The sequence below is a fragment of the Nesoenas mayeri genome (assembly GCF_963082525.1).
Source record: "Nesoenas mayeri genome assembly, chromosome: 3".
In the NCBI taxonomy this organism is placed as follows: Eukaryota; Metazoa; Chordata; class Aves; order Columbiformes; family Columbidae; genus Nesoenas; species Nesoenas mayeri.
In genome coordinates this window covers 65,589,607-65,608,004 of record NC_137544.1, presented here as the reverse complement: position 1 = coordinate 65,608,004, position 18,398 = coordinate 65,589,607, and the positions used below count along the sequence as shown (strand labels likewise).

The 18,398-nt window shown below is 39.6% G+C and overlaps 1 protein-coding gene across 2 annotated transcripts in view; it reads right to left on the bottom strand.

Moving 5' to 3' along the window:
* The window catches only part of CNKSR3 (CNKSR family member 3), a gene marked incomplete at its 3' end in the record, with an annotated part of 55,985 nt that overhangs the window by 19,703 nt on the left and 17,884 nt on the right, over positions 1-18,398 (bottom strand). For both annotated transcript variants that reach the window (XM_080341770.1, XM_080341771.1), the window contains exon 2: positions 6,217-6,380. In XM_080341770.1, coding sequence (XP_080197896.1) covers positions 6,217-6,380 — 164 coding nt within the window. The remainder of the gene's footprint in view (positions 1-6,216; positions 6,381-18,398) is intronic.

Below are 18,398 nucleotides of genomic sequence, written 5' to 3'. Positions count from 1 at the left end.
GTGTCCTATCAGATGTCATTTACCTTTAAAATGTAGTTGCAGTAACAGGACTGTGTTGGTTTTTCTTTTTGTTAAAAGAAAGTAAATGTTGCTTTTTCTGAAAATGCTTTCTGTACTGTGATACATAAACACTGAAGTAACATTTCATTCACAACTAAAGATAAATTTAATCTGGCAAGAGATAAAAACATCAACAGGAAGCAAAAGTAACTTCACAGTCAAAAGCTGCAATAAATATTTGGATCACAAGTTTTCAGCAATAGTGCTCCTTCATTACAGCAGTGCAATTATTTGCAAGTTTGAGGACTGCATGAACTCTACACATAGTAATTAAAACCATTCTTTGACCTTGTATTTTTCATTCAAGGTCATCTTTATATTTTTTTTTTTTAAACCTAAAAAACCTTTAATATCTTGGACTAAGCCATTTACAAAGAAATGAAACAGAACCTTTGCCCCAAATTAACCCACTAGTATAAAAAGAGGTTTCTGCTACTCAGCTAACTCTAAATTACCTACCAACTCCTACAGATAAGATCTCAGTGGGTAGAAGTTACACAAGTGCATCCTTGCTCCCCTTCAGGGCTCTAGGCAAGGAAGTACCCTTAAAGTGCAGCCAAGAGTAAGGGCTGAGGGATTGAGGGAATATACCCAATAAAAAAAAAAAAAAGTCACTCTTGGAGCAGGAAAGTATATCCTTAAATTTTCCAGGATCACAGAGATGGAAAGATTGGGATTACTAAAAGATGTTAAAGTACTTGCACACAATCATGTGGGAACTTACCACCTTTTCATAAAAACAAACAACAACAAATAAACAAAAAAAAACCCACCAAACAAACAAACCACACACACACACCAGCCACCACACAAAACAAGAGCATCATTAAGATGTGCTTCTTGCAGTTAGTTTTCTCCTCCTCCTCACAGGATACTGCATTTTAATTTATTTTTGGAGGAATACTTTTTCACCAACAAGTCTGGCTATGGGGTAAGTTTCTGTGACCACAAGAATTTGAAATTAGCCATATGCCAGAAGTCTCCCCCTTTTACAGGGGTATTAGAGGATGCTGACTCCACCTGTTCTTCCATAAAGGGACAGAAAATACTAAAGATTTTTTTCTGTACCGTGATATAACCACCTAACCACTCTGGTCAGAACTTGGGAGTCTGTATATATTTAAGTATCTCCAGGTCTGTCTTTCTGTCATTCAGTGGCAGAAATTGTGCCCAGCACCCATGGGTGTCTGTGATTAGAGATAGCCCCAGCATTTAAGAGGGTATGTAATGATATACCAGGCCAGATTTCAGCTTTGGCCCCAAAACTTTCACATATTCCTTACCACACCTCTTTAACCTTATTTATACAGTGGGTCAGTCCACTGCGAATTTCCCATTTCAGCTAGTTTTTAAGTAAGTCTGTTAAGTAGTCCTCAGTTTTGAGGTGGACTTGAGCAACACAGGTGTGTTGCCTCTGGAGATATAGGGGCTCCAGTTTACAAGTGCAACTGGCCTCCCCAACAGCCTATCAAGAGCACATCACAACCAAGCTCTCCAAGTCACTGCACTAAGCTTTCCTACAGCTTCCCCCTATAGAAGGCACCTGAGATACCTAAACCAGTAGCTTATGCTCTAGGAAAGGCCCTGGCTACACACTGTGCTCATCCAGCACAACAAGGAGCAGGCAACTCTTCAGGCCACCAAATTCACCAGCTACATAAGGATCAGCCCTGAGGGATGAACTTGCCCAGAACAAAGAGTCATCGCAACCCAAACCACCTCTGTTCCAGGGACAAGCCAGCCTCCTCATCTATTTGCTCTAATACACAGAAAACATTATGTCCCTTCACCTAATACAGCAATGGTTCTATCCAAGCTGATGCTATCTTGACCACCTCACACACAACCACCTGTTTCTGCTACTCTTCTGCTCCTCCACTTGCAACATCCAGTCTGTTGGGAGGGCTGCTTGGAGAATTAAACCATTACCAAAAAAAAATCTATTCCCTTTTTTACTGTACTGTGCTCTCAGCTGGTTTAGCTCCCTGAAGTAGCTCACCTGAGGGTCAGATGAGTGCAAGCACAAAAGATCACTCATGGGAGGAGAGGAGGGGGTGGAGACAGCAGCTGACTTGGATTAATTTAACTTGTCATTGAGCTGTAGCCCCAGTTCAGGACAGATTGGAATGTTGATAGTGTGGCAGCACACCAAACAGCCTTCACACCAACACACAGTTGAAATGCAAAGGCTAGCAGGCTTTTCTGAAATATTTTAACAAGACTGAGGCTAAAATATTTAACAGGTGATTATTATTATTTAAGCAACCTAAAGGTTTTAGATGTTGCTCATGAAACAAAACATGTTACATTTTCCCATCGCTCGGGATTTAAAATATCAAAGTTGCTTTCATCAAAACACAGGCTGAAGCCAGCGGTCAAGAGCACCCTATGTCTAACATTCCCAGGTTGTTACTCATTAACCTGAGGAGCCACACACAGGGCTGAAGTGAGACACAGGGCACACACGTGCATGAGAGAGTACATGTGCACAAGAGCACACTCTTCCCAAGCTCCAGTACAATTAATGAGAAAAAGTACAGTGACCAAATAATTGTTCAAGGTCAGGCAGACAACAACAACAAAAAAAAAAAGTGGCTAAGTAATGTCAAAAGAGCACAGCAGTTGTGTCAGTGTCAGAGCTGGCTTGGGCTGATCCAGAGCTCTGCTACTGCCCAGGGGTAGCATCACCTTCTTCACAGCCACATTCATGGGCCACAGCATGATGCGTTGGATCTGCTGGCTGATCCAACTGAAAACCAGCTGTGGGACCAAACAAAAACAAAAAAAAAACACCCACCCCCCTCACACACACACACCAAACCAAAAATCCCAAACACACACACACCACTCTCCCAACACGCACCATGAATAAAAACAGACAAAATATCTCCTCAAAAGCTGTTTCAATTCACTGTATGTTTATGCAAACACTAGAGTTAACCCCAGGTACTGTCGGAGTCAACCATTGTTGCTCTCTCCTTTTTAACAAAAATGCATCCTAAAGAATCCTTTGGTGTCCCAAATTTCGCAATAACAGCACTAAATTTAAGAAGACACCTCTAGAAAACTGCACTCTTACAAGGTTGTACACAGATACAGTGCTTTTGACAAGGCTCAGCCACAAAGTAGAAGTCTTCATGTAGGCATGTTTCATTCTATGTTACAATGTTATATTTTGTTGCCCTGCAAATATGCTGGCAGAACTTTCCTGTGAGTAAAATTATCAAAGACACACCCTTAAAAACTACCTTCTTTTTGTTTTGTGGGGTTGTGTTTGTTTTCATTGTTGTTTTTGGGTTTGTTTTCAAAAAGAAACAGCTATTTTTATTTCATACAGTCCAGGTAAAGAATCAGAAATGTGATGCAAGAAACACATTAAAAGTAAAAATATTTGCTTATAGTTTCCTCTTAATTCTTGCATTGGTTTAGTTCATTAGCCCAAACAAGCAAGTCATCAGGGAATGATGAATAAAGTATTCATTTTTCACCACCACTCTAGATGCTTTTTGTTCCAATTATTTGGCTGAGAACGCTTATTTTCTGGATCACTATCCCTTCTTCTCTGGCTTTGCATGGGATTAAAAAGCATATTTATGTATGTTTGTTTCCTCCTCCCCCAAATACTTCAGTCAATTAAGAAATATCTTCCTCCCATCCCTTTACTCCCCAAGCAAATATTTTTGTCAACAAGAAGATGGAGGCACTCAAGCTGATGTTTTCTTCCCCTCTGAGGAATTCAGTTTCTTTGATATGTCCTCTAACTTCTTCAAATAAGTCTTCAACACCTGTTCAGAAAAGCCTGTTAGCATGAGAGCAATAGAAATGTGTGTTCACAGGAAACCTTCACTTTTTATCCCCATCCACACTCTCATCCTGCTGCCTCTTCAGCTGCAGCTTTGCTGCACATGTGAGATGAGGGAACACTGCTCCATCACCAAAGCAGCAGAGAAAGATGTAGTCATTACAGGTTGTCTAGAGGTCACTTACTGCAGCAGCAAATGGCAAAACTTGTAGAAAAAAAAAAAAATAAAATTATTTGGTGTCCTTTCTCAAGGAAAGGACTACTTTCACACTGTATTTTTATGACTGATCTACTGAGGCTGGAAAAAAGATCTGTATGGTAAATGCTTGGAAAGAGAAAGATGTTCCAAAGAGCTGCTTTACTGTCTTCAGAGCTGCAAGTGTTCTTGTGATGTGAAAGAACTAAAGCATCGATCTCAAGGAAGCTCAGCCAGAAAACTGCCAAGGTAAACCTAGAGAAAAATAGGTAATACTTTTTTGAGAACTCCAGGACTAGGGAACCATCAAAATCCCCTCTCAGTCCTTCCTGCCCCCTGTTTACCACCACACCACATTTCTAGAGCGTGAGCTAGAAGCACAGGAGGGGGAATGAGGGAAAGCAAAAACATCTCAAAAATAGTTACTTTGCTTTTTAATTCAAGGCCCAAAAAGTTAGGGAGATTTCCCCATATATATACACATACATAGACAAAAAAAAAAAAAAAAATCTACTAAATTATATCAATATACAGATGCACTTTTGAAGAACTACTACATATGGAATAGGGAAGCCTTTGCTCTCTCACACAAAAAGAAGAGACAGGAAAATAACAAAATTGCTGTAGCTAGAATTTAAAACACACCATCCCCTTGGGAATTAAATCAACAGTGATTTTGCACAACAATCCCAAAAACTGAAGGGAAGGGGCATCAAGAGAGTGACAAAGGGAATACCTAAAAAACTGCTTACAATGGAACAAGGACATTTCAGCTGCAATATGTGAACTCTGTCAAATGCATTAACTTGAGCTGCATTTCAGAAAGGATTTCCAGAAACAAGTTGAGGTCAAAACTTTTGTCTACAGAGGAAGTTAGAAGGAAATTGGAGGAGATAAAACACAGCTTTAGGTTCTGGTGGTCATCCAGCTTTGTTCATTTTATTCCAATATTTTTAAGAGTAAGAACTAAAAAATGCCTTTGGGGGCTGCCACATCCATTACTTAAGTCAGGACTGTACATTTACTAACTCACCAGACCTCTTCACTTGCCTGACAGATCATCCTTTCCTACAACATTAGTTGCATTTCAGACTAATTCCATTCTTCTATTAGATTTTCAAGGTAAATGCTAAAATTTTTTGATAGATCAAATACTGAAGGGGAAATAAAACAGTTTTTCAAATATAAGAGCAACTTTTCAGGAAACATTTTGGATTGTATGAAGTTATTTCATTAAACAGACTTCTTTGAGTATGGGCTATCCAATTTGTTCCTGGTTACAGAGCATGAATAATCCCTGTAGCACCTCTCCACAGCAAATAAACCACGTATCTCACAGACAATAAAGACTCTCCCTTTTAAGATAAGTATGCTTGGTGCTGCAAGCCTGGCCTAATGAAGGGAAGGTGGCCAGTGCTGGCTAAGGAATCATCAGACAGCCTTTCCTACTCTTTTCTATGATGCAAATGATATGTATCTCCAGCACTCATTCACCATGTTACCTTGAACACATCTTCAAGACTATGCCCAAACTACGGTTTTTAAATAAAGCCTGCACCAGCAAAACAATTTGAAATATATTTACTCTTTTGAGAGTGTGTTCATTTTAAAAGTATCTGCACAGTTGTTTATTAGGACTAAGACAGAGGAACAGCTTAAGTTCTGAAACCAATGAGAGTTGAACTCAACTGTAACTGAGTTAGCGACACATCCCTCATTTCAAGAACATTTTCTTCACTTTGTATGTAGACTACAGAATTGCCCTAAACCCATTTCAACTGATGTGAGCAACCATTAGCAGCTGTCATTCCAACAGGATGTCCTTCCACCTTCTATGAGAAATTCAGTCTACTCAATAGCAATTCTAACCACTCTGTTCACTGACAGGAGCCACAAGAACTAACAATGCTACTCAGACAAATTCTTTCTTTAAAAGTGCAACCAATGAATTAGCTTTGCCTTTTATCAGGAAAAAAAGTTAGAGAGCTATTAACATAAAGCTTGTTAGAATTCAACAAATTTTAACTAGTTTATTTAGCCATGGTGTGTGACAGAAAGCAAGAGTCAGCAGTATTCTGTTTTTATAACTTGCCTCGGTTATTCACCTAAAAGAGCACTTAAAGAAGTTCTTTGAGTATCTGTTGACCACTTAACTGACCAGTGCACACAGGAGATCCACAGCCTCCAGAACCAGTTCCTGGTGTCCAATCCGTGAGATACCCAAGTCTTCAAGGTCCTGGTGAGAAATCTGCAACAGTTGCTCACCATTTATCTTCTCCCGTTCGAATTTATGGACATACTGTTGCAGGCAATCATCCAGGCCTAACAAAGCACAAAAGAGAGAAGGGGATGTGGTTACAAATTTCTGTCTTTTTTTTTTAATTTGCATTTGTGGGAAAAGGGGAAAAGACACAACACACACACACAAAAAAAAACACCACCATACACAACAACAAACTCTGTAAAAGGCACCAGTTGCAAGCTCATACAACATGCAATGCCAAATTCTGAAAGAAACTTGCATGTGGGTCTTCAGGTGACCTAAGATAATGCACAACCCACCTGTTCAGCAGATATGAATGTTCTTTTTGTGTCTGCACAGGCAAAGCTATCTGGGGGTATGCATAGACCCAGCTATCAGGATAACCCAAAACCTTGAAAGGCAATCAAAGCAACAACAAAAAATAATTACTTATTAAAAAAAAAAAAAATAAATAAAAAAAAAAGCAAGGCAAGAACAAAGATCTTGCCCAAATCCTAGTTAACGAAATAAACCAAAGCACAAAACCACACAGCTCCCCATCCACTTCTACATAAAAGGGTTGAATGAATTATGAGAGGAAAACAGAACAAAGGCAAAGCAATCAAAATCATGTTTGGCTCAAATTTCATTATTCCCCTGATTTATGAGACCCTGCAGCTTCCTGAATCAGCTGTTCCTTCCCCTTGCTAAGGATTAATGGCACAAACCAATAAGAAATCTGGTTCACTTCTGTATCTATGAACTATTTTTCAAGTAGTTTAGAGTATTTTGTCCCAGCAATATCCCCAAAATCCTCACTTCAAGTTGTGATTCTACGATCCTGTTTTTACAGCATCTCCCCCAGCAATTACAGAAAGCATTTCTGGTGTTCATTCTGTTTTATTTAACTAAATGCGTTAGTCCTGTTTTCTTGTGTATTCTGCTCTTTTCCTCTGTTCTTAAAAATCCTGTGAGCAGCAACAATCTGAGGAAAAATTTTTTTGGATGTGTTATTTCAAAGATGATGCAGTGCTCCTGATGCCCTGTTCCACTTCAGCATATTACCTAGAGCAATAAGAACAGATTTAATTCGATCTGTTTTATAGAAATACACCATGTTCACTGAAAATAATTGACGGGAGCAAAAATGCAGATTCTACATTCAACATGTGCTTTGTAGCAACCACAATAGCTACACTGTTTGACGATTCAGTTTTTATTAAAAAAAAAAGTGAACCATTAGCTGTATAAAGGATGTTTATCCACAACACTGGCTCAAAAGGAAGGCATTGAGATGGACAGGATGTCAAGTGCTACAGATGAGAAACATGAACAGTGTCCTGAACTACAAGAAAATGAGAGCCAGAAGACCAGCACTTGATTCTGCTCATGGAGCCGCAGCAGCAGCCTGGAAAACAAGCACTCCCAGCACACGCTACTGCCAAGAAAACCCACGAGAAAAAACACAAGGGAAGGGTTTAGGAGTCACAGGAAACATATTAATTTCATAACAGCAGCACCAGCAGTCACTGCTGCCTTGCAGTGTCTGGTCACAGCGACTTGGTAAACTATGGACCCCCAAAGACCCTGACTTCCTTCACACACATCGCTTGCCTTTATTACTCTTGCTTAGAAATTAATAAGTACGAATATCCCAGCACTTAGCAGTCACCCCTTTACAGCACACAGGCATGCTTAATTATTGCAGTACATCAAAATCTGGCTGAAGAAGCTTGACTCCTCCACGTGCAGAGCTACTAGTATGCACAGCTTGATTTTTAAGCATAATTATGAATGGGAAAACCCGCATGCAAGCTAAGCAGAGTCTCCCAGGGCTACAGTTGTTCGGGGTTCACTCTTGTTTCTTCCCATCTGTCTTGGCAAGGCTGTACAAATTTTGAAAATTGAGCCCAGTGTTCTCTTTCCCACAGGCACCAAATTCTCCCTTAGGCTATACAAACTCTTTTCCCAGGAAAAATAATAAAAAGATCTGGCCTTCATTGTTTAACAATTTATTTTTTCAAAACAAATTCTCAACTGAGGCTGACATACAGTGCACATATTTGGCATTCCTAATTTTTAATGCTGTCTTGCAGACCACTCTTTCCCATCATTTGCCATTGTAGAGCCCACAGTTTCCATTACAAATTACACAAATACCTAAAATAAAACACTATATTCAGCATGCAATGAAGGTTATAGCTTAAGTTTTTTGGATGCAGTATAGCTTTTGCTTACTTCCCTTTTGTGTGTTGGCTCAATTTCCTAGGTCCTCATTCTGTGCTAAAACAGGAGACTCAAATGTATGTATTCCTCCCAAGAAATAAAACTGGCTTTCAGTTTGCCTGTGCTTTTGAATTTCTATTTGCCTGTTCTTGAAGGTCTAGTACAACTTGAACAGCTACCTCTAAGATATTTTTAATAGAAGTCCTTGAAAACAATCATTCTACCATCACACCATAAGACTCTATTTTATAAAATAAAACGTTACAAAATCACACAAATGTTAATTCAAAACAGTCAACACAGAGGAACAGCCTCTTAGCTAGAAATATATTTAAGTGACCAAAACTATGCAAAGCAGGAAATGAAGACAGACCTATACAATCATGACAAGCATTCACTAGTTGTTTAAGATGAGCTTACTAACATTAACATTATTTTTACTACGAAAAATATTTTACTACGAAAATATTTTAATTGATATTGTAACCACACAGCCTATTGTTTAATTTTCCATCACATTAAATGTTTAAACATCATATGCAAACAAAATAATCCTATTTCTCCAAGAGGGAAAGGAGAAGGGGGGGGGGAAAAAAAAAAAGACACTCATAAATCAGTTCAGTAAAATAAACTAAATAATATTTAAGTGAAGTTTAGAAAGTCGGCATTCAAATGCCACTGTAATCTAAATTAACTGCTCATTTTTTCCTTCTTCCAAGCATCTCAATTCTTTCCATGTATTTTCTCTGTGAACTTCAGAGCCTCACATAGACTTGCTATTGCCCATTAGCAAAGTCTGGATATTTTTGAGAAACTTAGATGAATTAAAAACTATAAGAAGCAGTCTACATCACTCAAAGGTGCTTTCTTACATGCCAGGTCATTTTCAGCCATGCAACATTAGCAGGTTCAAGCAAGAAAGTAGCTTTCTCTGTTTCAAAAAAAATACAATTAAGACCCTCACATTTGAAAATATATCTATATTTATCTCCTTTACCCACTGAAGCACCCTTCTGAAGTCTAATCTATTCATTTTATGCTCAAAGTGTGTTTAAAAAGCATTTGTCTCAATTGCATGTGAGAAATCTCTGTAATATTCCTTGCAGATACATCAAAACCACACATGAAAGATAGCATCGCATTGCATAACTGTTAGAGAATGAGGGAAGATGGAAATGGAAATAGCAATTGCAGAATGTTACCCAACTTTTACAACAACAGTAGCAGTGATTTTTATGAAGAGGGAGGATAGGAGAGAGACTAGTCTAGTTAATGTGATTCATGTTGTGAAAACCCTTCTGGGGAACTACAGAGTAACTTGAACAAGACTTCCTCCCAAATTTTGGCAGGTGTAAAGATGTGCAAATAGATCCTAAGGACTGTCTAGACTTCTCAGTTCAAATAGCCTTCCATCATCATGCAAAGCACTCCAAAAGATATTCAATACCTTTCACTTAGGTAAAAACATTAGAACAGGTCTTACCCTTACAGATTTGCACTGATACCAACCTCAGTCTGTTTTCAAGATTAAGAAAGTTATTTTGAATAAGAATTGAGGGAAGAAAAAAAAAAAGAAAAGAAAAATAAAACATTAAGGGGGTGAAGGGAGAGGCTTGGATCTAAGCTATACCTATCAGTTTACTATTCAGAGAAAATTTACATTTCTACTGTTGACAGATGTCAGCCATTCAGGAATGACATGCAGCTTTCAAAGTACTAGAGACATGTGTTTTCTAAGTATTGTTGTTCAATAGTTTCATATTTTTTCCTCAACCTCTGTGCTGGAGATTACCAAATTTACCTACCATATATCAACAAAAACATTTAAGTGACATATTAAGGCCACAGGTCCAAAATGAGCTGGCTTGCCACCTCTTCTTTCCTCCCACCATCCCACTCTTCCTCACTCTCTTCTCTTCTGAGACCATAGATTCTATAATATATACTCCACTATGGGAGACAGCAAGGAAGCAGAAGGGGAGATAGACAGGGCAAGGAGCTAAGGAATGAATGGTGAGGGGGAACAGGGAGGTGATAGGGATAATTTTCCATTAGTTCAGGAGCTTGAACAAATTCTCAGGATAGGTCATAAAATGGCATAGCTGACATGAGAAAGCAGAAAGAGCACAAGCCACTTGACCAGAAGAAGAACTTACAAGAACAAGACCTTCTCCTTCACACAGCACCACCACAGGGATCATTGCTCACTGTCTCAAGGAAATACAGCCTCATTATTATGAACATGTACTCATCACTTCTCTCTTGGGTGACTCTTACCAACTGGCAGCACCTTGTGTCTCAGGGTATCACCAAGGTTCAACTACAAACCTCAACCTATCGAGAAGCTCCCTTGGACCTTGGAGGGTTGGCTAGGTGGGGCTGCCCAAGGATTTTTTTGCCTCATCGCCTTAAAAAACACACATTCAAATGACATAATCTGACCTTCCCACCTACAAAAGTCACTCCTACTCTGGTCTCCCCTCCAGGGTTTATTGAATTGTCACTTTTACTCTCCAAGGACTCCTTGCACTCACCAACTTCAATTCGTCCTCCCAAACTTTGAAAGATCATAAATTACACAGAATCACAGAATCTTAGGAATTGGAAGGGACCTCAAGAGATCATCTAGTCCAATTCCTCTGCCAGAGCAGGAACATTTAGATGAATGTGTCCAGGCGGGTCTTGAATGTCTCCAGAGAAGGAGACTCCACAACCTCCCTGGGCAGCCTGTTTCCTGTGTTCTGTTACTCCCACTGAGAAGAAGTTTCTTCTCAAATTTAAGTGGAACCTCTTGTGTTCCAACTTGAATCCACTACCCCTTGTCCTACTGTTGGTTGTCACTGAGAAGAGCCTGGCTCCATCCTCTTGACACTCACCCTTTATATATTTGTAAACATTAATAAGGTCACCCCTCAGTCTCCTCCAAGCTAGAGACCCAACTCCCTCAGTCTTTCCTCATAAGGGAGGTGCTCCACTCCCTTAATCATCTTTGTTGACCTGCGCTGGACTGTCGCCAGCAGTTCCCTGTCCTTTTTGAACTGAGGGGCCCGGAACTGGACACAATATTCCAGGTGTGGTCTCACCAGGGCAGAGTAGAGGGGAAAGAGAACCTCTCTCTACCTACTAACCACTCCTTCTAATATACCCCAGGATGCCATCGGCCTTCCTAGCCACAAGGGCACAGTGCTGGCTCATGGTCATCCTGCTGTCTACCAGGATTCTAGGAGAATCTTTGACAGAGCCCATAGTACATGCCATTATACAACCATTTATATTCCACATAATTTTAAAACTGTTCTTGTGATAGCTTCCTCCTTTCGTTTCCTCCATCTGTTTCCAGGACTGGAAGAAATTAATAAAAGAAAAGGCAAGAAGGAATCAAATGAACATTAGAGAGAGAAAAGAGCTACTTGATAAGCAAGTGACTCAGGCGCCTCAGAAGGCAAATGAAAAGAAGAAGAAGGGTCTGCAAGACAGCTGTGAAAAGCAGAAACAGCTCAGCAGGCCAGGTACAAGGTGAAAAGAAACAAATTGTTTTCTTTCTCCTTGAACATTTCAAACACAAAGTTTCTTTGTATAGAACACTGTGGAAGGGTTTTTCCACTGTAACACCACAGATGCCATTCTCCTCCTCCAATATTACAGACAAACAGAGCCAGGGATGACATTGACAAGACAGTTCAGGTTCCTCTAAAAGGATGATAAAAAATAAATCTACAGCAGTCAGTGGAAAGCTAATTCAGTAATAACTTAAGGCTAGGTAAGAACTGACTTTCTGGGACACAGCCTGATTTTTTCTTAGCTAACATTATTGTCTTAGCATTTATCTTTCCATAAGTTTTCAAAACAAAAGCTCAGTTATCAGGTGACATGAGTCACTTATAAGGGCCAGAAAAGAGCTCAAAGGCCTTAGTTTGCCAAGAGAAAAAAAAGCCTTCAAGGGATCTTTGAATTACTGTCTAGTGTACAATAGTTGAAAAAAACCTTCCTTGTTCAATTTTTTAATCAAAGTAGTTTCACAATCACTCATAACACCGCCACCATCTGAAGTATCAATCACCAATCACTTTGGGGAAAAAAAAAAAAAAAAAGAACTGAAGAGCAAGAGTTGCTTCTTATTAGCATCATAAAATGTTTCCTGCATAAACAAACTTGTTCATAAAATAATTGACTACTTGAGGAAAACTTACAAGCAACACTTCCACATTTCTATTTAATCATCTGTATCCTAACCAAGCAGGAACAGCCTGTTGCCTTACCAGGCATTAGGTCTGACTTTGCTGAGGACATGCACTGCCTAGAACAGCCAGAACAGCACAGAAGTTCCTTGTCTGTCCCCCACATCATACAGGGATGAAACCAGACAAATTGCCACCCTCTGCCTGCCAGCAGGGATGCAAAGGGCAGCCCTGTCATGAAGGTCACAGCAGGACACAGGGAAAGGGCAAAGCCTTCAGCTTCGATAATGAATGCTTTACTGTTCCTTCTGACTAACAGTTGCACAGAAAGCCTTTTACAACATGTTCCTATTTGCAGTATTTCCAACTAACATATTTAGCCTGGAAAAACAGACTACATACACATGCGTTCACACTACCTCAAAATAAATCCATTCATTTCATTCAGATCCATCCATAAATCCATCAGCTTGTTTTGAATGCAACACTGAAAGCTTTGCCTTGTAGTAAAAGAAATGGTGGGTAAATTTGGGTTGTAAACCATCCTGATCAGAAGGGCTATGGAGGCTGTGTTTAACCTTCAGTTGTTCCACACAATTGCAAATTAACAGGCCTTCTGCTGTGCTATACTTTTTACCAGTCCTCCCTACAATTCCAGCAGTATCCATTATGCTCTGGACCATGAATATGAGGACAACTATAACCTTCAACATTTCACAGGGTAAAACATGGAAGTGTGTTAAGGAAGACTCAAAATAGCTTTTGCCTACACACTTGCCGTACCCTTCCAAGACTCCAGCAGGTTTGCAAAGCAAGACCTCTCTCTAGAAGAGACAAAAAAAAAAAATATTTATCAGGAAACAAAATATTTTCAGGAAACTAAGCAGACTTGGACCAAGCAAGAGTGAAGTCTTTATGAAAGAAAAGATTGTAGGGAGGAGAGGGATGCAAGAGAGGCCTATAAAGCCAGGCACAGAAAAACAGAAAGAACACTCATTATACATCATCTCTTCCAACACAGGAATTAGGGAGAGTCAATGAGGCTACCACGCAACAGGTCGAAACAAGCAATAAGAGCGTGATTCTTCACACAGCAGTATACAATGAGTATTCAACATTCACTCAGGTTCAGGGGAAGGTGAACAGATTCATGAAAGTAAATGCCATAGAAGTCTGCCCAACTCTGAAGGACTAAACCAGAAATGGTTGGAGGCTTGAGGAAGCCTATAGAAGGAAACACACAATATGTCGTCTTTCTTATGATACTCCTTAACATAGCCCTTTTTGCCAAAAATATTCAGGATGGGACACTGAGCTAGATAGCACCAGACACAGGACTTCCACAGCTGTGCACACAGCACCAAAATGTAAATAGCAGCTTTGTTTTAATTACTTTTATCCTAAGACATAAGAAAACCATTAACTCTTTGCTAGTGGAAGCTGTTATTGGTGTTGGTAGTTACTGTAATAGTGGCAGAAGATTTTCCCAAAAAAAAAAGAAAAAAACGTATATAGAGAAATGGGAGTGCAGAAGAAAAAGGCTAAACACTAAAGACCTTTACAGACGGGTTAAAAAAAAAAAAGGCAAAAATAGACCCTGGTAATACTGGAAATAGATCACAATGAATCCTACAGCTGCTCTTGTGGGTTGTAATCCAGCTTGAGATACTAACAGCAAGTGGAAAATTGCAAGAGTGAGTTTATTTAGAAATTGTACCTTCAGTTGACAATGAGTGAACTTGCATCAAGACTGCAAAAATATATTCGATGTGAGTGAATGGTAGTATACAATAAACTGAGATAAAAGCAGTTGTATAATAAATGAAAAGTCAATGGTATTTAATTCCAAAAGCATTTCAACTCAAAAGTTGAGTTTTCTTTCTTTTTTAATAGCTCTCTTTCCAAAAATAATTCCTTATTACAACATTGCTTAAAAGCTTCAAGTTAAAGGTAAAATTAAAATATAACACTATAGAAATTGAAAAGTGAATTGTGCTGGTATTCCACATTTAAAAAAAATAAAACAAAAACAACCAACAACAAAAAAAAAAACCCACACACACCTCAAAAAACAAAACAAAAAAAAAAAAACAAAACAAAAAAAAAACCACACACACACCCCACAGCATAATGACATAAGTTTAACCAGAAAAATCTCTCTTTATAAAAGAGATACAAGCATGAAGACATAGGCCAATCATACTTTACTACACTGAAAACAGATCACTATGCCACAATCACAGATTGACAGTGCTTTTCAGTTTGACAGGAAATTCCTTCTAGACCATGTAAAGGTAGAGCATACCCAGGAACAACAATCAAAAAGAAAAAGCCACTGTATTACATTCCCACCAATTTGAAGGCAGGTGAGTCCACATGCAGGTGCAGTCATGTTTTTCATCAGCTGAGCTGGACTGGACATCTGTGCACAGCTCTGGGCCCTTGTAGCACATAGCCAGCCATAACCTCGTGGGGCTTTGCTGCTGTCTAACATCAACCCCTACCCCAAGAGAACCCCACTGACTCCACCTCTGAATATTAGGCCATTAAATATCTTCTGGCTTCTAGGGCTGAAATGAATAGGACAGAGGAGAGAATCGGAAGGGTGAAAGTGAGAAAACTCATGGGTTGAGACGAAGACAATTTAATAGGTAAAGCAAAAGCTGTGCACACAAGCAAAACAAGGGATTCATTCACTCCTTCCCATGGGCAGGCAGTTGTTCAGCATCTCCAGGAAAGCGGAGGTCATCATGTATCATGGTTACTTGGGATGACAACGCCATTAGTCTGAACATCCACTCCTTCCTTCTTCTCACAGCTTTATATGCTGAGCACGACATCATATGGTGTAGAATATCCCTATGGCCAGTTGGGGTCAGCTGTCCCAGCTATGTCCCCTCCCAACCTTTTGTGCACTCCTCACCTTCTTGCTGGCAGGGCAGTATGAGAAGCTGAAAAGTCCTTGACTACCTAGCAACAACTAAAACATCAGTGTGTTATCAACATTATCCTCATTCTATAACCAAAATGCAGCACTATACCAGCTACTAGGAAGAAAAATAACTATCCCAGACAAAAACAGAACACTTGAAAAAACTGGTTTCCAAGAAGGAAGAAAAGGAACCACAAACAAGGGCTCATATTCAAGACCTCAAACACCTGGCAGCACAATATCTTGTTGGCAGCATTTCAGCTGTAACTCTTTGCTAATCCCAGCCACCACCAGAACAGGACTGCTGACCAGAAAAAGATGAAGAACAAAAAAAAAAAAAAAAGAAGAAAATGGATGCTCATCATTTTTTTTCCTGCTTTGGTGTACATTCTCTGTCTGCATCAAGCATCTTCACACAATACAACACCCATACTTAGATTTTCTCTTTTAAGAACCAACTACATCACTCCCTGACCAGCTACACTTGGTAAAAGCAATTTTTCCATGCTTTAACAGATTTTGTTTGACAAACTAAATAAATGCAATGAAAGCAGAGCATATCCATATATTGTATGCAGATAGACCTGGCACCCTAAGTTTCAACAGAACACGCAATGAAAGCCAACATTCAGCAAATGCATGCAAAACATATTAAAAGAGAGAGCACACCTGCCCTGGGCAGACAGGCCCAAATAGCTTCCTAGCCAATAACACAATATGTCTTCAGGGACACTGGTGACAACATCCTCCCTAAACTTCACAGTAAAAACAATATCCTACTTGTGGCAAAATGTAACTAACATTCATCCTCTGGGTATAGTGCAGCATGAGTAAGGCAACACAAACCAAATTAAAGAGCAGCAGCTGCAATGAGGCACTTTAATCAATATTTATTGCTCAAGTAGCACTTAAGAACTAAAATAAACTGAAACAAGAAAACATCCCTTTGCCCAATATACTAATACATGCAAAGGTGTGCCTATTTGTCTGTTGGTTGCATTTAAAATAGCTTAAATTAAATGGGTTTAAAATGGCACTCCACTGACACAGAAGCACCTCTAGCAAGTATGACCAAGATCTTGTTATTCTTTTCCACCTTAAGTTTTTGCCATTATATCTAGCAATCAATGTAGCTCCCCCTCCCCCCACCCCAAAAATTATTTTAAACCCACAGAGCTTGGTGCTGCATACTATAGCAGACTACTGCAATGGCAGAAAAATTCACCTTTATTTGTTACTAAAAAAATGGTTCTTGAGCCAATTCATTCAAACTCTTTTGACAGCAAGTGCCTCCATTGAACATACCCTGGTGTTTGTCACCACTTAAAATAATTTTGCTGAAGACATGACTGACAGCATCAGCAAATATGGACCTTGTAGCATGGTAAAAGAATTATCACTCAATGTGACTTTGAAGTTGCATGCATGCATGCATTAGGAGGGGCAAGAAAGATGACTAAAAGGCAGTGGTGAAAAATAGATGCAATAGGATTTAAAATATCCAAACACACTGCCAGCTCCTTTCTACACCCTAGAAAATTATGTTCTATCTTTTTTTTTTTGCTGCTTGCAACTGATGGCTGTGACTAATCAAAAGGTGCTGCTTAAACACGGCATCAACAGAGGTTAGTTACTTTGTTATCCAAGCACAGAGTGACTTCATTAACTCCACTTCAGCAATGAGTATAGACCTGTTCCACATACAACAGAATACACTAATATGTCCTACAGGCAATTAGTGACATAACATATCGTCCTCATATACTGTGTGAAAACTCTGACAATCTTTCACCAGAGTTTAAATGTGGGTGCTCTGTTTCACACTGGCATTGAAAAATCTCACTCCAAGATGCTCAGAAGTTGTTTCCCGATGCACAAAGAACGACCAAGTCTTCCAGTAGAAAAAAAAAAAAAAAAAGAAAAAAAAAGACAGTGGTAAAACAGAAAAAAAAGAAGTGGAGAAAACCAAGCTATTCCAGTACTCCTTTTTCTCACTCCACTAAGGCTCTTTATTTATACAAAGGACACTTTAAGACATGCTTTTCTCTCTCACTGAAAAATTAATTGTTGCTTCCACTGATGCAAGTAACAGCTTTGCCTAGGCACAGCAGGGTTTTCAGCAGAAATGAAATCACAGTGGAATCTGGCCACTGAAAGCTGCAGTTGAGAAGAATCTCCAGACGAGACCTTTGTCGCTCCCTCCGTACAGTGCTAGGCTTTGTACAGAATCGATCCACTTCACCATGTGCCCTCTCCTGTACAGAGCATTTGGGATGACTACTTCAGAAACAAACCACCCATGGGCACTTGTCTCTTCTGCAGCTAGGTGGCAACAAGAACTGAGGCAGGAGACTATTTGCCATCTCATCTTCAGGATGGTCAAACACCCTGACTCACACTCTCACTAAAGAGGCAACAGGCAGGAAGACAATATTACCTCAGAACATTCACTTCATTGGACTCCAGATGGCACAAAGAGATGAATACTTGGTTACTGCCAACTCACTTCTATCCAAAACTCAGGTAAAGCTTCCCCACACCACCAAAGCCAGATTTGTCCCAGTCATTTAACATCAACAGGTTGACAGGAGAAGGCAAACTGCACAGATGCCTGTGCCTCAACCACCACAACAGGACCTTCATAAACTCAACATCAGCAGCAGCTTCAGCTAGTACAATGGGCTGTAAACTAGGAAAAGAAGTAGGAGGACACAACCTTGTCTGCCATTTTTGCTGTGGAATTCCTGCAGAGAATGAGGGCA